Genomic DNA, 26,276 nt, shown 5'->3' on the forward strand with positions numbered 1-26,276 from the left:
GAAGTTTCATAACTCTTGATTTTTCCATCGTTCTGTCACATGGAGCCGTAGATTGTATTGATAAAAACATGCCGCACTTTAAAGATTTTAACACAATAAAGACACTTGTGCTGCTTTGGTTTGCTGTGTCAAGCATAATTTGAGTAAAAAATATTAAACACTGACAGGATGCGATCAACTAGAACGTGTTTAAAAATGGTTAGCGAAGCACCGTTAGCCTAATGTCTCGTTATTTTGTTTTGTTTACAAATTCTCCCTCAAATCTTAACTTCCAGTTCAGCGACCTGAGCTCCATGATGCCGTCGCTCCTGGAGAAGGGTAAGCGCTTGTTTTCTGAAACCTTGGTTGCCATAGCAACACGCTTTAACTGGCAGACGAAAACGGAGAATCCTCTTCCTCTCCCTCAGATGCGTCGTTCTCAGACGAGATGAGCAACCTGGACGGCGACGGCGCTCCGGCCGAGCCGGCGGTGAAGAGGGAGAGGATTGAAATAGGCCACCCTCTGCAGGAAATGTGAGTCCGGTCTGAACGGACCGGAAGCAGCAGAACGAGTGCAATGTAAATAGAGAAGAGTGCAGAAGTAGTAAAGTGTTTATAAAGACGGTGTACCTCCCCACCCACACACACAGTTTTATATGTTGTCGTTTCACAGGGGTGTAACAGATCTCGTCGTTTTCTGTTTTTATTGGGACTGTGAATTTCTTCTGCGCAGTAGCTTCTCATGTTGGATGTTTAACCTCTAAACGGTGGCGTTTTTGTGCTCCATCTGTTTTTGCTTTTATCATTTTTTCTTTAAATCCGAGTTTGTTGTGCCATAGTGTCCTTTGAGTGCCTTAGATTAACTTTGAAATCGTTGCTACGGATGTTGCCCTGTCCCTCAGCTGTGCCTCAACCGCAGTATGAATGTACCGTCTTCAAACCTCAGAACGCTCAGAGCGCCTTCGCCCTCCCTGATGCCTCTGCTGCACCTCGTAGCAAACACACCGTAAAAAAACAATAATACAAAAAGAAATGGGTCAGAGGAAGTAAGAACATGCAGCCCAGGAACCCAAGGACTTTCCCATTTGTTTTCCAGCTCAGCTGAGGGTTTGGAGCAGGAAAAGCTGGATTTTTACCTCAATGTCTCTGCTCTGTTCCCCAGATGGTTCAACAAAGTCTGTTGAGATGCTCAGAGCCTTGCAAAAGTTTTCACTTTGTTCCTCATTTATTAGATGGGAGGAATCTGAAAACATTGGTGGGGGTCTTTGTATTCAGTCCCCTGATTTATCTACCAGTTTTACTCGTCCGAAGACTGAAAATTAAAGTCCAGATTTTCTCAGAATGATTTAAATATGAATATATTTAGAGCCAAACCAAAGGTGACCAACACGCGCGTTGAAATTGGACTTTCTCAAGGTCAAACGTGTGGATCACATGACTAATTCTTTCTTTGCTCCGATGTTCAAGTCCTGGTAGGTTTCAGGTTGTCAGAAAACAGCTGAATTTATGCTGATTAGTTTCCACATTCATTAAAACGTAACTGGATTAAAGTCGCTGGACTTTATTGAGTTGCTGAATACAAATCCATGCCGCACTTTTCAGATGTTTATTTGTGAAAAAACAAAATATGTATATGTTTCTGTTTTCTTAAGTACGATAATGATAAAGGATGTGACGAGTTTTGCAAGGGACTGTGTCTGTAACTCACTCTGGAGTTGGAAATATTCCAGATTAATCAACAGAAGGGAGGCAGGATGTTAAACAATCCATGTTGACAAAACATGGAGCGGAGCCGGTTTAGAGACTGCAGAACCTTTAACCTCACGCTGTGGCTCCGTTGATGTCTTCTGTTCTGTTCCAATAGGGAATACAACGCGTCGTTTCAGAAAACGTAATGAATATGTTTATATGATGTAGGAAATGCCTCGTCTCTCTGATGCCGTTGCGTCAGAAGGAAATGCTTTGCTGTGTAGCTGAATGAGACGACTCTGTTCCCAATCTGATGTTAAATGTGTGAAACGGTTTATTACTGCAGCGCCGCAGTAAACTAAGATGTCTGGAAACAAAAACAAACAAAAAAAAAAATCCTATTTATGAGCTAGTCTGAATTGATGGAACTTTTGTGTTGAAATTATTTTTTATTTTCCCTCAGATGATTTTGTTGTAGCAACAAGAGTCTTAAGTTATTTAAGGCTTTTAGTAACTCGTGCCTGTCACAGTAATTTGCCTTAAAGTGCTTTGGAGGAAAATTATTTCTATGTGTACTTTGTAACGTTTTGTAAAGCTGTTAGATTATTTTTTATTGAACTAGTTTCTTCTCACAAGTATACTGAATTTATTGTGTATTTTTAAACCTGTTCTTGACTCCACTTTAACTAGCCTAAGGACAGATGATTGTCTGTAATAAACTGCATAGTTTCACTGTATTTTGTACTTGGTCACAAAGTGTAATAAATTGTTGTAAACCCAAATGGTTTAAGCACATTTGTTTATTATTTAATCAGTTTTCAACATCACAAAAGCCTCTACTTAAAACAAGTTTCTGCTTTTTCTACAGTTTGGTAGAAGATCACAAGGTTGGTACAAAGATACAGTATTTACATTAATTAAATACCCTAAAGTCCATGGCAGCAGTTTTTTAAATTTATTTTTTATAATTTACATAAAGAGATGCAGTTTATTTTCCAGTTTCTTGATCCAAACACACACAACACAGTCTGAACAAAGAAGCTTCAGTAAAAACAGTTTCTCTCCAGGAAAACACCACAAAAAGAAGTTAGAGAGAAACGGTAGAAGGAGAAGAAGAAGAAAAACGTTGGTCCTAAAAACAGCAGGACGTGTCAGAAGTAAGTGCACGGTGTCCTCCACCACTGAACGGTGAGTTTGATGCAGCAGCGAGGAGCCAATCAGGAAGCTGATGGGTCACAGGGAGCAGCCGGCCATGTACTTCCCTGTACAGGGAAATAATCCAGATTAAAATTAAACACACCACAACAGATTACAAAATGTGACAAATGTATTTTAATCCACCAGTAGAGTCTGGTGAAACCACGTCAGTACCGACCCAACTCAGCGTAAAATTTAATTTTGAAAGAGATGAGAGCAGAAGATGAAACAGTTCAGTCAAAATTTAAAGCGACAGCGTCAGTATTAATACAATATAATAAAAACAGAGCAACAAAACCTGAAAGCAAATACTTAATAGATTTAGATTAAATTTAATCAGATTGATATTTGATATGACTGAGTAACTTTTAAAAACATTTTTAAATGAGCATACAGAAGTAATAATGTTGGTAAAGTAAAAATAAAATACCAGAAGAAAGTCTAAGATGTGATTCAATCTGCAGGTCTGTGTGTTTTTTCTGTTTCAAAGTCCTGATGTGTTAAAAGATTAAAGTATTTCCATTTGGGCTGAAACATTGGAAATAAAACAATAAATCGGTTTTTATTTAGATTTTAAGCAAAAAAAAGATGAAAAAACATTAAAGCTATCAAACACTTAGAAAAAATGTTGGTAATTCTTTCTAGTTTAAAAGCATCTCTTCCAAATTTTTAGCTTCTAGTTGCATATAGACAAGAATCTATAATCTGTATGGCTGGAAAAGACTCAATGATTTTATCTATTAAAGGTGCTATAAGTTTACTTAAATAAAATGTCACTTTAAATCAAAATGGACTGTTTATTTTTAGATTTCATCAGAACTGAATATCCACCTGTGCAGAGATCAAACATTCCCAGATCTGCAGCAATAGATCCTGAGATCTCTATTTCAGAATCACCTGTGGCGAATCTCTTCTTGACCAGCGACATGCGGTACCGGGTTCCCACCAGCTCCACGTCCATGCCCGACAGCGACGTCCCGGAGCCCACAAACTGGACGGCCAGGCTGGGCGGAGGGCCGTGGGGGGCCTCCAGGCACTGCCAGCTGGCACACAGCGTCCCAGAGCCTGGGACACAAAAACACAAAGCTCAGTCCACCACCGTCCACTGGGCCATTCAGGACAACGAAAGATGCTGGGGCAAAACCAGAACCTCAACAGGCTGACCTCCTGAAGATTCATTAGTCAAAATCTAATCTGGTTTTTTAGTTATTGATTAATAGGATAAAAAAAAATTTCTACGCGTTCTCCAGATTTTTCATTTAACCATTTAGGTTAAGGTTTAAGAGTTGGATACCAACTGAATGAAGAACAAACGTTTGAACTAAACAGTCACCAGACACAAACCTGCAGTTTTTAATTTACCTGATTTTGTTTTTTATTTCTTATATAAATTGTCATTTTGGTCCTTAAAATACCAAACTTTCCACTTAATTTAATACTTTGGTCTGTCTGACAATATGATTTTAAATATTAAATGATTAATAATTTGATTAGTTACTCAGACTATTTTTTTTATCAAATACTTTTTTTACTTTTATTCAATAAAGTTTTATCCAAACTTTACTTGAATAAAGTTATTTTTTAATTTTAAGCCATTTAAAAATCCCTCAAAAAGCACTTTTATACAATATTAGAAATATATAAAAATGCAAATACATAATCCAGTCCCTTTTTAAAAAGAAAATAAGTATTTTATTGCCTAAATGCAATAACAAAGCATTTCTTTAGTGAACACTAATTTATTTGCAGCCAAAGACTTTTAAAAAAGAAAATAATTTAACATCAAAATGTGAAAAGATGAGCCCTTTGTGCTCCTCTTATCAATACAGTGCAGGGCTGACCTGTTGATTATTTTTTGGATTAAACCAAAAAACACTGGATAGAAAAAGGAGCCTAATAAGATTTTTTTTTTTTTTTACGTTAATTTAATCCAGGTGAAGCAAAAACCTTTCCAAGTTAATAAGGAGTTCTGGGCAGAACATATTTATAGACAAAGGGTTTATTTTATTATATTTAAATGCAAAATTTATATATTTTGTACAGTTTTGGTTTAAATTACAAGCCTGACTATGTTATTTTAGTAAACTGCATTTTTGTGTTTGTATACTCCAGCTAATTATTAATCAACTAAATTAGACAATATGGACCCTCAACTTTTTTTTGTTGACATCTGGAGGAATGATGAACAGAAAAACTCAGCTGAGCTGCAGACACAGAACCCGTCTGCTTCTGTTTACGAGACAGACAGCGAAACATAAACAAGCGACTCGCGGCTGTCAGACGGCATTAATGGAAACCGCTTCAGTCGTAAACAAAGAGGAAAACGCTTTTAAACGGAGAGCAACAGTTAAAGCAACCTTTCATTGTCGCTTCTGGCTCATTAAACAAAACGCTTTTATCTCCCGCCTATTCATGCCCCTGAAATTTCCTTCATCTATTTTCTGAGCAATCATAAAAAAATAACAAAAATCTGCATAAATAAATAAGAGAGGCAGAAATGAGGGAAGTTATTACAAAACTACTGAATATACTCAACATTTATCCTGATTTAAATCTAAAGAGGAAATTTTAAAGGTAAGGAAGGATGTATGGGTGGATGGATGAATGAATGTTTCATCTCTCTGTTCTTCTTAATGTTAGACGTGTTAAACTGAAAAAGCTTCATGTTTTCAGAGCCGTTGATCCCGATTGGCTGGCAGAGTTCCAACCTTTGCTGTGATTGGTTGGAGAGAGGTTTGGAAGTTTCCACAGCAGCCGACGTTCCTCAGCGTTCCTACAAACAATCAGGAGCGTCGTTAAGTTCTGATCGATAAATGAAGAGACTCTGAGCATTTTCAAGAACAAAATAAATCTGAAAACTTCCTAGAGACAGAAACTAAAATCTTTCATCTAAACCAAAAATACTTGGTAAGATTTTGTGTTTTTACAGTGTAAGGAGGACATTTGGATCAGTAAATTAATGTGATCAAAAGATAAAAATCATGTAGTTTGTTGTTTTTGTCCCTAATCATTGCTGCTCACCAGGAGGCGGGCGGCTGGCACTGCAGGTCTGTGGCGGTGTGGTCCAGCGGCAGCAGCACCTGGACGGCGGTGAGCTGGGTGGAGGGCGCCGTGGCGGGGCAGCAGTGGTAATCCAGGGAGACCCGGGTCACCGTGCCGCTGCGCTGACACTCCGCCGACAACAACAGAGGCGCTCGACCCGGATCCTGAGAGGAAACCTGAGAGGTTCGCAGTGGGAACGCGTTTTAAAATCAATTTTCGAAGGTTTTCCATTTAGCTTCTTTTTATGCAAAATTCACATTCCCTCTTCCTTTTGGGTCTCAACTGCTTCTAAAGAAAACCAAAGTGCTTAAAAAAATAACCAGGCATTTTTGACAAGGTAATGTTTCAAAAACCTCCTGATGGCTAAGTTTCATTCAACAGGCACTGCGCCGTTACCTAGCAACCCCAGGCTGGTCAGCTGGTTTTACCGCTGCTAGAACAGACAAGTGTTTTGATGTTCACTTACCATTCAGAAACCACTTGCTGCATTTATGTGGGTTGTGCAGGAGGCTGTACTAATGCTTTTCAAAGATGTCCTGTTGTGTAATTATGCATCTATTTGCAGCCATTTTCATGTGTGAATGTAAACGTTGGGTTGGGGGCGTGGCCAGCAGCGACTTATTTAGATTTAAAGTGACAAGCCAAAAACAGCTGAAAGGACCTTAAAATAGACAGAACTGAACCGACCGAAAAATCTGATTATCTAAGAATGATATTGTGCAAACTATGTAATGAACATGTTTAGAATAACCTGTAGATCTGTCCTAAACTGGTTAAGGAAACATAATAGGTCACCTTTGAGATCCATGCAGAAAACTAAATAAGTAAATCAGTTTCGGACCTGATACTTGAGCACGCCGACGTTGTAGTAGGAGGCCTGGGGGTTCAGCTCGGCCTCTTTCTGCAGGTAGAGCTGCAGAGCCTGCATGTTGAACCAGAAATCCCTGCTGTCCGGGTCACTCTGCGATGGATCGCTGCAAAGCAGAGTTGGGCAGCATCTAGTTACATTTACTTGAGTAATTTTATCAGGAAGTATTGCTACTCTTACTTGACTTTGTGTGTGTGTGTGTATATATATTTATACAAGCACATCTGTGTATTTTTGCACATATATTTTTGTATTTATACAAATGAATTAGTTTATAGAAGGTATGCTGTTTTTTTTCTACACTGTACTGTTTTTTTCTTGTTTTTCCATTTCTGCTGCTTTTATTTTGTTATGTCTACTTCCTGCTCTGACAGCTTAAACTTTACAATTTTTTTGGACACATAGTATTATCTAATCTTCATTTATTAAAAAAAAATTCTGGGTCCTATATGAATGATTTTTCACAGAACTTTACATTTTGGTCCACCTGATGTAATTTTTAAATATTAAATTACTGATGTTTTGATAAGTTACTCAGTAGTTGAGTAGACTTTCTACCAAATACTTTTAAAGTTTTGGGTTTTCTACCAACCTCTGCAGCGAGGACACAGTGAAATAAATACAAACAGATCCATCGAGGTTCGGGGAGAGAGGGCGGCTGACCTGTAGAGCAGCTTCTGATTGGGCAGGAAGTTGTCGATCTTTGAGATGTTGACAAGCCGGAAGCTGAGCACGGGAACGTTCGGGTTGGCTGTGAAGATCCGAGTGATCCCGGCTGGGAAGGACATCATTAAATCACCTGTGATCTTCACCAGACATCTGAAGAAGAACCAGAAACACGGGGAGCTCATCCTGCTTTAACCAACTAATAAAATCCGACCGTGACGTCATCGTGATGTCACCAGGCTGACCGGTTGTGCTGTCCGCCTTTGAAGTATGCATTGATGTATTCTGTTATGGCGGCTGCGACCGGCCAGGCGTCCTGTGTGCTGAGGGAAATGGGGCTTGGTCCTCTGGACAGGTGCACTGTGGAGAGATGAGGTAGATGAGGTTTAGGACTCAAAAGACTTTTTACAGTTAAAGATTGATGAACTCATACTAATTAAATTAAAGCTTTTCAATACATCCGGTCCATTAGCTGATCCCTACATCCAACAGATTCCTAATCAAAGAGAGCAAAGATAGATGATAATAATAATCTAAACTGTATGTTAAAGGTTATTTTACAACATTGCTTCAAATTTGTTAACATTACAGCAACTAAAAAATCTTTCCATTATTTTGGACTTAAAATGTAACTAACCCACAAAAATAATTTTTTTTCCCCCAGATTAACTGTATAAATAGGCTATTTAGGTTTCTGTGCAAATTTAGATTTATTTCAGTAAATTTGTTAGTATTTTGACTAAAACAAATCGTCTCAGTGCTGGATCTTTTGGTTGAATTTTCCTATTGTTACCCAAACGCATCTGAGGATGTAACCATCTCACCCAGGCACACGGATCCACCCAGCAGCTGGATCCAACTGATTCCAAGCCTGACGACCGCAGGGATTATAATTAAATATTTTTTTGTCATGGGATATTTCAATTTGGAAAAATAAACTTTTTTCTAATTCAAATCACAAATGTTTTCTCCTGAAGAGAAAATGTTATTTGTGCATGTCAGAAATCTTTGGTTACGGTTCTCAAACTTCCTGCTTTTGGTTGAACTCAGAATTTTAACAGCTGGAAACATGAACATTGTGGGCGGGGCCTAAACAATATAAGACGTGTCCCTATTGGTCAGTGCGGCCTAAAACGGCAAACTCAGATCCCGAACAGACACAAGGAGTGGTGAAGTACTTCTGTTTAAATTCGGGCCACATCGACCATTTCCACTCGCCTCAATAAAGACAAATTGACGCCCTTACAGCTGTTTGTTTGCGTTTTAAAGTCGGCTGAAGTTTGTTATAGCAAAGTAAAACACATGGTTTGTCCGTTTCATTTACATAAATCATTAATTAAGGTTTATAGTGACCAGGAACTCACTCTGTCTCTGCTGGTCCTGGTGCTGGTAAGGGAGCGGGGAGGCCTGACCCACCCTGGCCGGACTGGGCCCTCGGTTCTGCGGCCCCCAGTCGCCCTCCCTGGCCTGAGCCCCCCAGTCGCTCGGACTGGAGGATGAAGAGGACGTCAGGGAGTGGCTGGGCTCCGGCAGAGGAGACGAACACAGAGACCGGGACTGAAACAGAGGGACAACATGATGGCCGCCATCTTTAAGGCCCTCGTTCACAAGTCAGATAGAGCTGATGACTGGGACTCACTCGCTCGCTGCCACTGAGTCGGGTTGACGACCTTTTGGACCGGGCCGTTCTTTGAGGAGCAGCGGAAACCACTTCAGTCGTGTCGGACCTGTAGTTATGTTTGGACCCTTTTGGGGGAGAAAAATAAAGAGCTGAAAACAAAGACATACCAAAGAAAATGGCAGCAAATATAACAAAGATTGATCTGCTTAAATAAAATAAAGAAATGTAACATTCTGTTGAGGTCCAACATGTTTAATGAGGCATTTTTCTCAAGTGAGGTAAAGCATTAACAGCTCCCTCAACATCAAACATTTTCACGTTTAATACTTCCATTTGGGTCTGTGCTCCTTCTAAAAACAGGTCAATCACTTTAAAAACAAGCAATAAAACAAAACAAAAAAATAACAGCAGTTTTTTTGGCAGTAAGTGTCTGGACAATGAGTCGTTTCAAAAACCGTCCGAAAGTAACATCCCAAATCAGCAGGTACAGCTGGTCACCTAGCAACCCCAGCAGAGTCCCGCCAGTCACCTAGCAACCCCAGTAGAGTTCTACCCGTTACCTAGCAACCCAAAAGGAGACCCAATGTGTTTTGTGAGCTGGTTTTATGCACTGCACAATGGCTGCTGGAAAAGACAAGTGTTTTGTTGTCGACTTACCATCCAGAAGCCACTAGCTGCATTCTTGCTGGTTGTGCAGAAGGCTCTACTAATGCTTTTCATTAGCCATTTTGGACCGCAGCCATTCTCATGTGTGAGTGTAAATATTGAGTTGAGGGGCGTGGCCAGCAGCAGTTTATTTGGATTTAAAGTGACAAGACGCCCTAAAACAGCTCATTCTGAAAGAAGCTTAAAGTCTGATTATGCAAGGATGATTTTGTGCAAAACAAAATGTAGTGACCATGTTCTGTGTATCTTATAGAGCTTTACTAACCTGTTCAAGGAAGTATAATAGGTCACCGTTACATAAATAAATATTCTATTTGACTTTCTCAACAGGCTGAAGTAAAGAGGAGTAAACCTCGGTACCCTTGTGTGAGCCGACGCTGCAGGTCGTCATCTGCGTGTTGAGGTCCAGGCAGTCCTCGTCTTTGTCCGTGGAGAAGCACAGATCCTCCTGAGGTCCGGAGTGCCGGGTCAGAGGAGGAGCGTTCCGCCACGGCTCGCTCTCTGAAGACCGGTGCTTCCTCCGCTCCCCTCCTCCTCCTGCCTCCATCTTTACGCCTCCGTCCTGTGACTTGGAGCAGCTGCTGTCACTGAACGGGTTGTGGACAGACTTCCAGTGGGTCAGATCCTTCTTCGGCGGAGCTGAAGCCGCGTCGACTCCCGGTTTGCTGCTGCAGTGTGAGGGCATCATCCCAGCTGCTGCAGCCAGTGACGACTGGTGAGTCGGACTCCCGATCATCGTGATGGCAAACGGGTCATCGGAGGTAACCGGCGGCGGGAGGCTTCGGTCTCGCTTCCTCTCTCGTTCTTTACGATTGGAGGAGGATGAAGAGGAGGAGGAGGAAGAAGGGGGCAGCAGAGTTTTTGTTTCGGCGAGGGAGACGGAAAACGGGTCCTTCCCTCTGGTTTCCTGGGAATGGCGCGGCGGTGGCAGGCGGGTCCAGGCGTCAGACAGGTTCAACGTCTCCTGCGTCCTTTCGAAGCTGGCGAAGAACGGGTCCTCTGTGGGAATGTGCTTGCAGTTCCACACCGACGACTCCGACTGGGAGAAAGCCGGGAACCGAACAGAACCGGGTTCTGTGTCTAGAGGCGCCCGTGATGGGCGCGTTGAGGCGACAGACCAGACATTAGCGGCAGCGTCCTGCGAGTTGGAGCTGCGGCCAGAAGAAGACTCGTGGAAAGCGGAGAGGAAAGGGTCGGAGGGTCGGCTCGGCGTTTGAGCTTGTTCTTTAGTCTGTGACACCGGCGGCCAGGCGGCCCAGCCAACCAGCTCAGGAGACGGACCAAGAGGCTGATGGGACGGCGAGTCCAAACCGGAGTCTTCAACATTCTCTGGCGATGAGGAATCAGATGAGAAGGCAGCATCTGAAACGCAAAATAAAACATTTTAGACCAAATCAGCACCAGAGCAGGTCAACCATCAAAACCTCTTAGGTTCTGGTGTTTCACAGTTTAAAGTATTTTAATGTTTTAAATCTATAATATTTAGACTTTAGGACGAAATTATGCAAAAACCCCAAAAAACTAAAATAAGAAGGTAGGAGGAAACATTTGTGCTAAACTCATGTAATAAATATTGAATAGTGAATAAAAGTGAGAAAATATCTAAAAGTCAATATTTCTTTACATATTTTGCAACACTGTAGATTTGCAAACCTACAATGTTATAAAAACCTGATAACCTTAAAGTATTATTACTGTATGACTCTTACAAAGTAAAAATATTCATTCACTATGTTCTTCATTTCTGCCAAAGTGAATAAAGACATTACATTCAGAGGCACCAAACGTGTTCTGCTGTCTGAACTGATCTCGGCTGTCGAAGCTTTTGGACTTGAATGCCAACTCCAGCGGAGGACCAAACAGGCTGTCCGAACCCGACGCCGTCGAACCCAACCTGACGGAGGAAGAGCAGACACAAAGTCTTACCTCAGACTGAAAGTGAAGTACAATATAAAAGGCAGTGATTACTAATGCCTCAATTTCAGCTTGTTTTTAATTTTTAATAGTTAATGTGAAATGCTTTATTTCAGTTTTTGAAGGGGTCATGAACACTGACATGACACTGAATTAAATATGATATAACACAAAGAAGTCCTTATGAATGTTTATGACTGTTTCCATGAAGTGTAAATAATGCTACTTTTAATGGAAATTTGCATTAAATGTGTGAACTTTCCATTATTCTGTAAATAATGACATTTTAATGCAAAGTTGCCTTAAAACTTGCATTAAATTGTTCATTAAAAGTGTCATTAATGTTCATTAAAAGTGTCATTATTTACCAGATGACACTTACTAACAGTCAAACATTCATAAAGACTCCTTCATGTTCATGATTTGTGTTGCATCACGATTATTTATGTCATACACTCCTTCAAATAAAGTGTTACCAAAAATTCATACTTTGAACTGGAGACTTAAAGTGATGTATTGCATCTTAAGAAATAAAAAGTGTTCTTGAATAATAATAATAAAAAAGAACAGAGCTTTTTTTTTTAGCATCTTCTCTTTCGTATACTTCCCTCATTAGCTTCAGTGGCTACTACAGAAAGCAGAAATTTGATTAATCATCAGAATAATCAATAGATTACTCCATTACTAAAATAATTGTTTACATCAGCCCTAATTATAATAAAATGCTATTCATATTATTGCTGAGAGCTATACTCTTAAACCCAAATGTGTACATGCTCTCAGTCCTGCATTTCTTTTAAATGAAAATTTTTTTTCTTCTCTGACCTCCAAAGGAAACAGGAAATAAAGATTTAAAAAAACCACCTACTGAGCATGGAAGCCATGATGGATAAAAATAAATGAATGATGCAGAGAAGCCAAGGTGAAAACCTGCAGAGCTTCAGACTGCTGAAAAGGCACTAATGATGCAGCTCAACCTCTAAATGCTCTGCCCTGAAAACAGATGCACACAAAGAGGAGATGAAGAAAAGAGACGAAAGGCAGACCCCTCTCACCTGTCGTGATCAGTGCTGGAGGTGGACCTGCGTAGGCCTTCCTGCTCTTTGTCTGCAGAGACAGGACACACATGAGATAATCTGACTCAAAGCAGAGGATGTTCCCTAATCAGTATTAATCAGCAATCTTCCTCGAAGCACTGAGAGGAGGCGGCACAAGGGAAGAACCCATCAGATGGCTCCTCTACAATAAATATGAGCATTTAGTCGGGAGTCACTGAGCTGCAACAACTCCTCGCGTCGAGGAGGAACATTAATCTGCTGCTGGATTTATGAGAGAGAGAGACTCCCTCCCTGAGAGGATGCGTCCTGCAGCAGGACACATCCTCCCACTCCCGCCTAACCTGCAGACAGATAACGACCCAACTGGTGATCAATCAGGCCTTAGAGCACGAGCGGAGTCACCTGAGACTAATTGGAGTGGAGCGGCTCGTGTAAGGTCAGCTAATGAAGAGATTTACTGTCTATGGGGGGGCCGAAAAGGCTTCTCTGTTAGGTCTCTGCTGAAAAATGACATGGAGGGAAGAAGAACTGGTTTCTACGGGAGAGGATTAGGGCCAGTGAAAAAAAAAAAAAAAAAAACAATTCTGAATAGTCTTCTGAGATCAAGTGGGAATTCTGAGTAAATAAGTCCATATTCTGAGATTAAAGTCATAATTCTGAAAAAGTCTAAAATGTGAGAAAAAAATAATAATTCTGAAAAACAAAAAACTGAATTATAAAAAAGAAAAAAAAATCTGAATTCTGATATTAAAGTCAAAATTCTGAGAAAAAACAGGAAATGTAGACATTTCTTGAGTTCTCGGCAGGCTCCGCTGTGGAGAGGTTGGGGTCTAAGTGCAGATTGTTCAAATCTGGATTCTGGCCATGCTTTTCTCAACTCTTCCTACTGCAGCTTTGACCCCATAATGTTGAACACATTGGTTTTGATATGCATATTTCTGATGTGGGGCAGTGGGTGGTTCTGCTGCCTTGTAGTGAGACGGTCTGAGGTTCAAATCCCAGCATGCTGCCTTTCTGCATGTTCTCCATGTGCATGTGTGGGTTCTCTCCAGGTGCTCCAGCTTCCTTACAGTCCAAAAACATTACTTTTAGGTCAATTGTTCTCTATAAATTCAGAATCCACATATTGCTGGTTATAAGTGACAAGTCTATTAAAACAATGGTTACTTACATCAATATAAACAGATAACCTTTTAGATTAGAGCTGTTAAAATCAAATCAAAGTCACTTTGAAATAAAATCTGCTTAAAATTTTGATAAATTAAAAAGAAATAGGCTAGTTTGTCTTTTTTCTTGTTCTTTGCCAATGTTTATACACATTATTCATTCCCAGCAAAAGGTGATTAACAAGTCACCGGCATCACAAACATAATTTCACTTTGAGTTGATCTGCAGTTTCTGTTTGAGTCGGAAACTGCTGACTCACCTCGATGCGAGGCGGCTTCGCTGTTTTCTGATTGGCCTCCAGCGGCGCTGGAGTTTCCTGCAACCACACAGCAGAAGGTTTCAACCATCAGCGGCGCTCAGACAAACACGGTTTATAATCAACGTATCCTCCCAGCGCTGTGAAAGTACTTGATCTATTTTTGTTTTTCTGTCACTCATAAATGTTTCATGTCAAAAAACAAGTTTTAATTCCATGCAAAGATAATCAGAGTTTTTAAATTTTCCACTGTTATTTATTAAGGTGAATCCAAACCAGCCTGGTTGTATTATTAATTAACTCTGATTAAACACATTTTTGATTCCATTTCAAAAGCTACACTCTGGTCTGTACAAAGACAGATTTATACGGTCTTAAATAGCTTAAATGGAACCTGTCTGACAACACGAAGTAGGCCAAGTTTAAGAACATATTAGAAACAAAACAACTATGAGTTTGGAAAGGATTACTCCTTTAGTTTTAAGAGTCCAGCAAACTGCAGCAAAAACTATTATAGAGCAACAAATCTGCAGTCAAACATGGCGGTGTTAGAGTCAGGGTTTGGGGGCTGCTTTGCCATTTCTATATTTGGACGACTTGCTGTAAAAAAATTAAATCAAATATTCTGATTTCTACCAGAAAATCTTGAAGAAGAACGTCCAACTATTATTTTCAACTTGGTTCTGCAGCAAAGCCAATGAACTGAAGTGAATGGATTGGATAGAAACCCTTCTAAAATCAATGTTTTGGACTGGCCTAATCAAAGTCAGAATTTAGAGATGCTGTGGCTTGAGCTCAAGCGTGCAGTTTGTTCCAAAAGGCTGAATTGGGAAAAATTCCTCCATAACTAAGTAAAAGGAGGTTAATAAACTGGTTTAAGCTGGTTTGGAAAGCTTTTTCCTGGTTTGGTTATTTGGTCAAAGCACTGCAGGCTGCAGGAAGATAATTATGTTAACATTAAAAAAAAACATTCAAAAACAAAGTGAATGAATTAAACTTACTGGAGAGATGTCGCTTTGCAGGCATCTGGAAATAAAAAACAGTACAAATAAAAAAAGTATTTAAAAGTCAAATAATGAATGGAATAACTCTGTGCCAGATTTAAGATTGAGAATTTGTTCAGTAACACTTTATTTGACGGGTTGTGAATAAAACCGTCATGACATCGTCATAAACATGACATGAACATGAGTAGATCTTCATGAATATTTATCACTGTTGTCATAAAGTGTCATTCGGTAAATCAAACACTTTTAATACAAAGTTGATATTTTTCAACATGTCTTTATGACAACTTGACATTAACCAAGAAACCATGATTTGACATAAATGTTATAAAAGTGTTACTAATTAAACTTTAGCTTCAATAACATAAAACTATATAATTTTTTTAAGTTTTTAAGACATGTTGAATAATGCCAACTTTGTATTAAAAGTGTCATGATTTACCAAATGACACTTTATGACAACAGTCATAAATATTCATGAAGACTTACTCATGTTCATGACAGATGTTACGTCATGTTTATGAAGGTTTTATTCACAACCCGTCAAATAACGTGTTATCATTTGTTTTCTTATAAAATGTGTAAATGCAGCAGATCTCAGGAATAACCTGCTGCTTTGTCCCTCTGTTGGGCGGCAGCGTCAACGTTCCCACGGTGGCCTTCAGCTCCTTCTCAGTGGCGACAGAGTTGTTGCGACTGCTGCTGGCTACGGGTCGGATCTGGATGTGGAACTTCTTCGGCTCCTCGTCGTCAAAGTCTGAATCGCTGGAGTAGAAGTTGTCCTCCTTCTCAGAGAAGCGTAAAGGAACCGTCAAGAAAAAACACCTCAGATGGCAAATGGTGCTGCGAAACAATGGAGACTGGCTCTTCAGAGAACGCCAAAAATTAGTTTAAAGTTTCCTTTTGAGAATAGCTTAACAATAACAAGGTTTAATTGTTGCAGACTATCTGTGTGACATCTAAAGTAAAGAAAAAAAGTCTGGATGTAGCTTAGAATAACAAGAATTTGCTGCTGCATGTTTCTATTTTTTTAATTTTATGCTCATTGAAATGTATTTAGCCCATTTGGAAGTTGTTTTTGGTTTACAATAAATACAAGTGGATATATTTCAAATAACATACTGATCTATTCAATTCTTTTTTCAAAAATAAACTATGTATTATATTTTAAATAGGTAGTTTGGAAGTTTATGACTTTAAAGAACAAAATGAAATATACATTTAAGCTCAATGTTACTGATATAATTCACAGGCTGATTTAGATTTAAAATTATTTTAATTTAACCAAAAAGTTTAATTTTGATAGGAAATAAGAATTCTTTGTTAAAAGATAGTAAATAAATGAAAGAGTATCAAAAAAATACCTTTACTTTCTCAATAATCATTGGGAAAATGTGTATCTAAACCCTTCAAATAATGGCTGAGAAGATTTTTACATGATATTTTGATGATTAATCTTTGGCGATGAACTCAGAGGTTTTGAGGTAGTAAGGCCTCTTTGCCATCATCCTAATCTTTTGCTCCATCTACAAATATCAGATTCAATTTGGACTCTGACCGAGCGAGTCCAAAATGTTGATATTACTTTAATTCACACTATGGATGGGGAAAAAAAGGATATCATTCGGAGTGCTGTCAGCTCGGATGACGAATCCCTCGTCGTCTACTTCCAGTGGTGAATTCTGCAAAAACAAGAACAAACACAGAGAAAGTTAGAGAGACAGGCAGCAGCAGCTCAGAGACAAACAATGCACATTCGACACAGACATGTTGCCGTAGTCCAGCGCTTACAGAGAGCCGTTCATTTGAGAAACGAATGAGTAAATATACCTGATCGATTGAAAACAGAGTTTAACTCAAGTGTGGGTCAGTGACCTTTACAGGATGCGAGTAAGAGCTCAAACAATGCTGTGTCCTGAAACTGAAAGAGCAATTTAACTTAAACAAATAAAGAAAAGTTTAAATCTGACCCATATGAAACTACAAATTTCAATAAACAATCTGTAGAAACTGACTTACTGCTGATTAATGTTAAAGTGACAGAATCTGATTCAGAGAAGAGGAGATTGGTCTAATCTAAAGGAATGGAGATTAGAATCCAGCACTGTACCACTTCACTTTTCAAGAACAGATGAGAAACAAAGTGACATTTATCCCATTGGTCAAAGTAATTTCTAAGGCTTTAGGAGAACAGTGAGAGCAACTTTTAACAAATGCAAAAAAAAAATCATTATTTGAAAACTGCACATTTTATTTACCAAGTACTACATAAATATTTGTTTATTTGTTTGAAGATAGCAAATTCAAGTTTATTTTTAAAAAATGTACAATATATCAATGAAAATTTTAATTTTCATCTCTAGTCCCATGTAAATTATATTTCTTTGGATAAAAGATTATCCAAAGAAATATATTTTCACATCATTGCATCTGCATAGTTACAATGCTGGCACTGAAATAATGTGATGGAATATCTTGTAGCCTACTTTACTATGCTTACTTTAAAAACTGTATTACGTTTACAGAAATTGGAAATTAAATCTGAAGCTGATAGTCACGACTTTTCCTGCATGATAAATGTTAGTGAAAGCTCTGAAGTTGGTTTGTGGAAGATCTCTCATCGTTTATAGACTGCTATCAAAGGTATTTTGCGTCTAAATGTAAATTGCACCTTTGGGTTCACTTTGCATTAGAATAAATCATTAATAAGCATTAAAAAGTGAACAGAAAGGGCTTTCTAAGATTCAAACAGGCTGATTACTATTTAGAAAATTGTGTACTGTAGTTTTGACTATTTGCTTGTCCAAACACTCCTTCAAGAATACACAGAAGGAAAATAAATCTATCCAAATGTTGAACTGATCATAAAAGTGACCTTGTTGTAACTCCTTATGACAAAATCTAGCAGTGAAGAAAGGTAAGGAGAAGCAGCCAGAGAAGTTTAAAGACGTTTTGTTTACTCTCTCCTTCATCATCCGTCTGCTAGAGGGATTTTTGGCAACGTCCAAAGCCCTTTCACACACTAACTGCTCTTAACACGGTACTGCATGTAGGGAAACACGTACACACGTTTCCTCACCCGTACACACTCACTTCCACTGCCACCGCCAAGATAATCTTAGAAAGTTCTTCTCGGAAGAGCAGGAATAAACTTGGGAGACCCCACATCATCCATCTTGTTACTTAAGCACATATACACACAATCCCTCCCTTCCAAACTCTGGTAAACAAAAACACTGTTGTAATAGATTACACACCCTCAAAATACCAGAGTATCTGATATCTAGGTTAGGGTTAGTAACAGAGTCTGTGGTTTTTAGCTTTTAGCTGTGAAATATGTCAAATACTCACCAATGCCTCTGGGACAGCTGAATCTCTGCAAATATAGAAAGAAAAAAAACAAAAGTTGTTACTTTTAGCTTAGTCTGAAGTCATAAGTAAAGAGCAGATGAGGGGAGTGAGTAGGAAGGAAGTGAAACACTGCGGAGTTTTTGACAAACCTAAAAATGGCTAACATATGGTGATACCTGGGGATTTGACCCAGGGGTTTCATTTCTGATTTACTGAGAGAAAGGAAGAATAAAAACAAGATTTTTGTGTCTTATTTGAGAACAGAAAATATGCTGTCCTGATAAAACTTTAAGAGAAGGTTGGAGAAATATTGATGTCAACATCACAACAACTGCATTTCCAATACACATTTAATCTCAAAACACAATTATGCTATTACAATGTTTTATTTAGATAAGAAATGTTATTTAATCACACGTAAATAAGCCTGTTCATGCAATTAATAATTAAAAATCAAAGCGCCGATGGATGTTAACACCTACAGGAGATATAAAGCTCTGGAAAAAATTAAGAGAGCACTTAAAATAATCAGTTCATTTGGTTTTACTTTTTATAGGTATATGTTTGAGTAAAATGAACATAAAATGTTCTTTAATTTTATGAACTACTGATATAGTAGGAGTTCAGACATTAGTAGACATTACTGACAAAATGTCTCTGATATTCCCAGCAGAAATTTTGTATTTATGTGCAGAAAATGAGAAATGACCAAAATAATGGAAAAGTTGCAGTGCTTTCAGACCTTAAATAATGCAAAGAAAACACGTTGATTTTAATTTAGAAACAACAATACTAATATTTTAACTCAGGAAGAATACAGAAAACAGACACACCCTCTCTTTCATATTATATATATATATATTTGGTTCAAATACAGCAAAGCTGGTAAAAGATCACTCCTTTCACTTCACTCAAAATATCTACAAGCAGGTTATTTATTGATTGTATTGTGAACTAGTTGCTTTGAACTATATCTGACCTAGCCATTACTCCTCCTTAAAGTGGCCTCCTTTCCTGCATGGCTTTTTGTTTGCACAAACTCACGTGGAGTCCGGCTCCTTGTCCCTCTTTCCCAGACCGGGGATTCTGAAGGCTTTTGTTCGAGTCTTTTTCCCGCCTTCAGGGGTCAAAGCTGCCATGTACTCCTCAAAACCAACTGAAGCTACAGGCAAAAAATACAAATAATTTTTACCATCTTTTATTTTTAAATAGACTTTGCCACAAGAAAAAATTTCACTTTTTTTTTCTTTTTGTTTTATGCTCAATCTTAATTCAGAGTAGATGGAGAAAGAATAAGCTCACTGTACCTGGCCTCTCTTTGCCCGTTCCTTTCTGCTCAGCAAATTTCTGAATGAGGATGTCGATGCCGATGTTTTCCACATTCTGCTTAAACTCCTCGTGGACCTACAGCCCAAAGTGACAAATGAGCTCTGAATGCAAGGCTCGCCCCAGAAAATTTACTAGCTGAGACGGTGCAGCGAGTTTTTGTATAAAACGATATTAAGTTGACAGGAAACGTAAAAATATTATTGGGTAACTATGTTACTTTGACAATACTTAAACTCACAACTATAGAGTCTTAAAAACAAGTATTTGCATTTCAGATAAATCCAAACTAACCCAGTTAGTGAATCTAAAAACATGATGTGATCACATTTAAAACCGGTCCATGGCATAAATGAAACAACCAGCTGCATGCTAACAAATTGTCAGTGCTGTTAAATTTGATTTAATAATTTCAACATGGAATAATAAAATATTTTAAATTAGAATCTAAGATTCTAAGGAGCTGGCAAGTTTATTTTGTAAAAGTTCACAGAACAATCTTTATAGTTAGATTGTTTTGCTACCACAGCTACAATCTGATGCTGTGAGTTTAATCTTTGAGTTTGAGCTCCGTCTGTTCACAAATACATCTTATAATACACGGGTAGAAAGCCTGAAATGCTTCTATTGTTCCCACAGTTTAGAACATTTGCACAGAGCAAGTACACTCAAGCATCATTTCTTGTGCTAAATTAATAAACCGAGCCTTAAAAATAAGGAAATCTAGAAAGAATGAACCAAAACTTGATGCTAAGTCCAGCTCATAACTTATTCTACTCTGCAGACTGAATCCCAAATGCTTACAGTACGAAGGGGAGTGAAAGACAGAAAAGCAAAGCTCCAGATAAACAGGATCTTCATCATCAAAGCCGTGTTTCACATGAAGTGCAACTCACCTGTCCCACCTGGACGTGGGTGTCCTCTATGGAGTGAGAGTAACTTTTAATCAACTGTTTCATCTGCCTCAGATGCGCCTCTTCGATTTCCTGAAACCTCTGCTCAAACATGAACACGGTCACACAAACACACAGACAAAATTTGAAATTTTCCCCAGAAAATCCTGAACGTGTCACTTTAACTTTGCTTGATTTGCAATCATTCAAACAACCTTTGCATAATCATCACAAATAGGCACACAGATGAAATCTTACTGTCTAAGCATTTCGAAATCTAGAAGATTATTAAAAAAAATTATCAGTTACACAACAATAACTGTCACTGTGAAACTTAAAGTACTTTAAGCAGATAAATCAACATGGCATTTCACTTTCTCAATCAAAAAACACAAACATATTTCAATAACTGCAGGTGTGAGTATTTTAAGCATTTTGCTTGTTAATGGTAAAAGATGCACTGAGACATAAGAGAAAGCAGAAAATACTTATTTTAAGAAAAACTTTCAAAGGAGACCTCCAGAAATTTAAGATTTAAGAACATTTATATTTGTTTGTACTCTGTCAACCAAATCTTTTCTTACTATGTTTTACAAGTATAGTCTTTAAGAAATGTTGTTTTTGTTGAAGAAGATCCACCAGTGAGATTTAAAAAATAGGAGCAGGATTTTTGTAAATTTAGTTGTATACATTCAGATCCATTTCTCTAGAGTTGCCATATGTAGTAACATGTTTTTATTTTTGTCGTTTGGTTGGTTTAGGAGCTAAATACTGCAATAAAAAGTAAAATTATTAAAAATGAATGTTATTGTTTACCAGTATGGTAGCTTGAACTGAAGACTGGAGCTTCTTTAATCCCAACATTTAGTAATAAAATCAAATGGGAAGTACACTGAACCTTCTGTATTTGCAGGGACTGGGGATCACAACCACCCACAAATAGCTGAAATAGCTAAGATTTTATTTATGAAAGGTTTCCTTTTCTTCATTTTACAACAGCCCACTAACTTGCGTGTCTACAGACGAAATCCCAGTAAAATACATAAAAGTTTTGGGGTTTTAAAGTGACAAAATGGGCAAAAGTTCAAAGGGAATGAAATGTCTTCTAAGGCACTGTAGTTGTACTTAAACAAGTAATAAAACAAGGAGGAAAATGCGCACACAAATGAAACCCTAAATTATTACTCTGAATCCAAACTGGCTGAGCTCATTAACAAGTGCAACAAATTATGTATTTTTTTTAGTCTAACAAAAACACCTTGGAACAAAAATGCCACACACCTTAACAATTACAGCCAGACCTTCCTCCTCTGAGCTGTTACACGAACTAATTGGTCACCAGGACTCCATTCATTATTTCAAATGTAAAACACAGAAGTGCTCATTGGGATTTGTTAAATATTTCCATGGAAACAGCTGCTGTAACCATGGAAGCACAGAGGCAGTGATTAAAGGTAATGAGCATTTTACAGCTTGTGTGTGGAAGTGGGTGTTCAGGAGTCGGGGGTTTAGGTGGGCTGAGGTTCTTTTATCAGGGGCAGCGCGCGGCTTGATGGTACATGAATGGATGGGATAGCGGGGTTCTGTTCAGGTGGGGCACCACACAGAGCGGCTTGAAGCCAATGAGAGGGAGGAATGGATGAAAAGCCAGATCAGAGGGAGGGCTATCAGTAGCGCTGGAGTCGACGCTGACCTGGGCGGATTCGCTCATCTTCTGCTCAAACTCTCCTCCCACACGGTTGTACTTCTCGATGCACAGCGCGAAGGACTCCGCCGCTTTCTTAGACTTCAGCTCCGCCTAGCGAGGAGAAGAAGGAAAATTGCAGCTTTCAAGCCGCTGACTCACAGAGCTGACATTAAATTTAACAGAACAGCTGTATTGAGACAATATCAGAACTGTAATTAGAAATACTCGGTGTGAACTAATGCAATATGTGATTACTGAGCTGTAGCACGTTGGGTGTCTGCAAATATAACAGTGGATCTTTGATCCAGAGAGAGATAAGAGAGGTAACTTTGCATTGTAGTCACACAACAGTCAACAATAATGTGACATGATCAAATATCACTGACGAATTGAGAACATTACCAACAGCTGAGTAATGTAGTCGTTCATTTCCTGGTAATTTTGAGGACTCAAATTAGCTCAGTTCTTAGTACAAATACAAAAGATTGCTATAGAGATATTTTTAAATCCAAAACTGGAAGAGAAATATGGATGTATGGATCGATCTTTTAGACAATGGTAGAAGGAATAGGGTGTGGAAATATTCTCATTTTCTTTTTCCATACTTATCCAAAGCAGGTTTTCAAGCTTTTCAAAGTTTTTGAAAAGTAAAAATTTTATTAGCAATCCAACCACATTAAGGCATTACTCTGTTAAGAAAAGATACTGCAAATGTGGTAAATTTCAAGTCTCTGAGTCTTTAGGATGAAAAATGCAGCACAATTTAATTACCTCAATTTATTTTGCGGAATTTTTTATTTTAGTTTGCTCACTTCTGTGGCAAATGGCTGAGAAATAAATTTCAAAGTAGCAGCAAACCTTCTCTAGTTCTTTCTGCGGTGCTCCTTCCTTCCTGAGTCGGTCCAGCTCCAAACACTTGGTGTGGTAACCTTCCTTCGACTTCTGAAGGTGGCCGTTCTGAACCTGCAGCGCCTGCACAGCATCCACCGTTCCAACCATCTCCTCCTTTGTCTGGTTGACACACAGTTCACATTTATTAAGGGCATGATACAAACAGGCTACATGCAACACATAATGTTTACATTCCAGGCGTTTACCTTACGATGAACTTTAACTTGCTCGTCTCCATATTTGTTAACGTCCCGGATCAGATCGTTCATCTTCTTCATCAGCTCCAGGTGGCAGAGAGCCAGTTTGTCAGAAGATACCCTAAAAACATCCCACATGGGCGCAAAAGTCCTAAAGAAAAGACAGATAACCAATCATTAACCAATAACACTAATGCTTGCAAAAACAGAGATTTAACAAAGAAAAAACATTCTTCTTTTTGTCTCGAATAATTAATAGTGGAGCTGTAAATGACTTCATGCATGTGCAACTTTAACTTAACTAACATCTGGTTTCAAAAGTTTATTAGAGCAGATACTTGTGGTTTGTAGTACATCTGCAGAAATCTTACAAAAATTGTTGCTTTTGTTGAACCTTTGATGAACAAAACAACACAAACAGTTAAAAACACGCGCACATTAAAGTATATGAGCTAAATATCACACAGGGCAGTGATTTAATCATAAATTTGGACATTTGGTGATGCAGATGGCACTCATACATATAACACATGCAGCCATATGACAGTCACATTGATAATTACAACAACAACCCCAGGGAGAAAAGGAAGCACTAGCTACTTGTCAGTACTCACCCCAGTTGACTTCCATTACTCGCTATTTTAGCCAGTTTGTTCATTGATTTGGAATAAGTCTCCTCAATGGCAGCCCTGAAAAGCAAAAATAATTTAACACAATCAAGTCATTTAGAGGAAACCATGACCCAGCAGGAAACAGGATTATACAAAAAAATAAATAAATACAGTTCTGTAAAAAATAAATGAGAGAAGACAAAGTGATCCATCATTTGGGGTTTCTGGTTGCCTGTTTATAGCAAAACTATTAATTGAAAAAGTGTACTAACACTCAACACAGAACAGCTATTATCAGAATCAACTAAAGTCCTCAGATTTCTACTGAACAGTAGAAATCAATCACAAAGCTTTGATTGGTGAACTTAACTTGAAATAACTCCTCTATTTCTTGCACCACCGCCCCCACAGCAAATCTAACTGCTTTGATTTGCCAAACAAATTGTGAAATTTCATAAAGTTTTCTATTGCAAAAAAGCTTCCAGGGAACACAAAAAGAAATAATGTAAGGAGGAAATTCATCAAAACAGTTGCCTAACCCTGATCTGGCTGGATTACACTCTGGTACCAGAGCGCTACTGTTTCATTTCCTGACCGCTGATTCGTTGTGTGCTGCTTTCAAACAGATAAGTGAGTTCCTCCTTTGAGGAATGTGGACAAATGTTCTGAATCAATGTCAGGATTATATCAGTGGCGTAACAGCTTCCTCTCTGCGTGCCAACTTTCAGCGCTGACATCTCAATACCCTGTGGAATCCTACTTTCATAACAACATATTCCACTTTTTATTTTGACTGCAGCATTTACATACTGCAGCAAAGTAGATCAAACTCGCATATGTATTTTGCAAAAATAAAGAAAGTGAGCATCATAGCTGCTAATACTGCTTCAGTCAGAAAGAGAAACCCTGGCTTAGGTCCTGTATTCAGAGAGAAAATGTTTTGAGATGAGATAAAAAAAATAACTTTTCTTGTTGTTTTGACTTTAAATTTCTACAAGCACCGAAGTAGATAAATATAAACCAGTTAGAAGAAATACACTAATTTATTGATTTAAATGTAATCAAATTTGATATACCAACCAGATGTAGAAATATGTGAAAGGTCCATTTAAAGTGAAAATTTGAGTCAGTTGATTTCAATAAACAGGCAGTTGGTCAGTAGTGGAAACCTTATTATATTAAAGTCAAACTTTATTAAACTCTAAACTTTACAACATTAGTGAAAGTGCATCACTGCACAAGCAAAAGATGTACTTTTAGACAGAGACATTTGGAAAAAACATCATAAGATTTTGACTTTTCAAGATTTCGGGCAATATTCACTTTAATTAGGTCCTAACGCATTTTAAAACTAACTCTGATTTACAGAGATAATATTTCCTGTATGTCATGTTTGTTTGGTACAGTAAGCATAAACTTTACAGCAACTATGCAACTGCAGAAAAGAGCCTGCAAAGTTTCAAGTATAAATTAAAGACAAACTTAACAGCAGACTTTATAACAAAAACACAAATTAAACTGAAAATGAAACCCACATGAATCCTTTAAAAAGACAAAATTAAACAGATTAAAATGCCACCCTAAAATCTATTCTTATCCTTTTGTATGCAAAGACCTTTTAACTAAATAATCATTAATTAAACTACTGCTTATAGCAAGAATTTAAGTCTGATGGGAAACCAGGGAGTGGGCTCTGATAAAAATTAGAAATAATCTGATGATTCATGACAAAAGCTGCCTGTTAGATTGTTTTAAAGTATTACGTGTTTTTTTTTTTTATGAAAGCCGTAAATGTTTAAAAAGATGACAGATGTAAGTTCCTCCACTGTTACTAAAAACCAAAATCAGAGCTTGTGTTATTAGCAGGCTTTTGTGTGTTTTCATGAAATATCTGCAACAATGGAATGGCAGTAATGAGACAAGGTTTCTTAAAGTTTGTTTCTGTTAATTACGTGCAAACATCTTCTTTTGTTAACAACTCAGATACTTTTACCCTTGAAAATATATGTGCTTCACCACAGGAAGTAATGGTGTTTCTCCAAACATCTGAAGTACTTAAGCAGCAAACAATAATGGTGAAGACATGAGTCAAAGGTCAGGGAGTTGATTTGAATGATATTAAGAGAGATATACTTGATTTTTCTGTAATCTGTACGCTCCCGACAGGTCTTTGAAAGCACACAGGTTTAA

General features: G+C 38.2%; 2 protein-coding genes across 6 annotated transcripts in view; one reads left to right on the forward strand and one right to left on the reverse strand.

Moving 5' to 3' along the window:
- Nucleotides 1-2,450, forward strand: part of rfx2 (regulatory factor X, 2 (influences HLA class II expression)) — a 32,211-nt gene extending 29,761 nt beyond the window's left edge. For all 5 annotated transcript variants that reach the window (XM_044130571.1, XM_044130575.1, XM_044130574.1 and 2 more), the window contains 2 exons: nt 276-318; nt 408-2,450. In XM_044130571.1, the coding sequence (XP_043986506.1) occupies nt 276-318; nt 408-517 (153 nt within the window). In that variant the 3' untranslated portion in view covers nt 518-2,450. The remainder of the gene's footprint in view (nt 1-275; nt 319-407) is intronic.
- A 170-nt stretch (nt 2,451-2,620) lies between these two features.
- Nucleotides 2,621-26,276, reverse strand: part of fcho1 (FCH and mu domain containing endocytic adaptor 1) — a 47,622-nt gene continuing 23,966 nt past the window's right edge. Inside the window, exons 4-27 of the mRNA XM_044130568.1 lie at nt 24,090-24,164; nt 23,485-23,626; nt 23,246-23,398; nt 22,394-22,498; nt 20,704-20,802; nt 19,789-19,885; nt 19,526-19,643; nt 18,482-18,506; nt 16,752-16,812; nt 15,739-15,929; nt 15,125-15,149; nt 14,127-14,183; nt 12,698-12,749; nt 11,498-11,622; nt 10,089-11,090; nt 9,081-9,187; nt 8,806-8,998; nt 7,687-7,801; nt 7,439-7,594; nt 6,749-6,881; nt 5,887-6,083; nt 5,574-5,638; nt 3,763-3,930; nt 2,621-2,930 (exon numbers count right to left, since the gene is read on the reverse strand). Of these exons, the coding sequence (XP_043986503.1) occupies nt 2,902-2,930; nt 3,763-3,930; nt 5,574-5,638; nt 5,887-6,083; nt 6,749-6,881; nt 7,439-7,594; nt 7,687-7,801; nt 8,806-8,998; nt 9,081-9,187; nt 10,089-11,090; nt 11,498-11,622; nt 12,698-12,749; nt 14,127-14,183; nt 15,125-15,149; nt 15,739-15,929; nt 16,752-16,812; nt 18,482-18,506; nt 19,526-19,643; nt 19,789-19,885; nt 20,704-20,802; nt 22,394-22,498; nt 23,246-23,398; nt 23,485-23,626; nt 24,090-24,164 (3,490 nt within the window). The 3' untranslated portion in view covers nt 2,621-2,901. The remainder of the gene's footprint in view (nt 2,931-3,762; nt 3,931-5,573; nt 5,639-5,886; nt 6,084-6,748; nt 6,882-7,438; nt 7,595-7,686; nt 7,802-8,805; nt 8,999-9,080; nt 9,188-10,088; nt 11,091-11,497; nt 11,623-12,697; nt 12,750-14,126; nt 14,184-15,124; nt 15,150-15,738; nt 15,930-16,751; nt 16,813-18,481; nt 18,507-19,525; nt 19,644-19,788; nt 19,886-20,703; nt 20,803-22,393; nt 22,499-23,245; nt 23,399-23,484; nt 23,627-24,089; nt 24,165-26,276) is intronic.

The sequence above is a fragment of the Gambusia affinis genome, linkage group LG10, assembly GCF_019740435.1.
Source record: "Gambusia affinis linkage group LG10, SWU_Gaff_1.0, whole genome shotgun sequence".
Taxonomy (NCBI): domain Eukaryota; kingdom Metazoa; phylum Chordata; class Actinopteri; order Cyprinodontiformes; family Poeciliidae; genus Gambusia; species Gambusia affinis.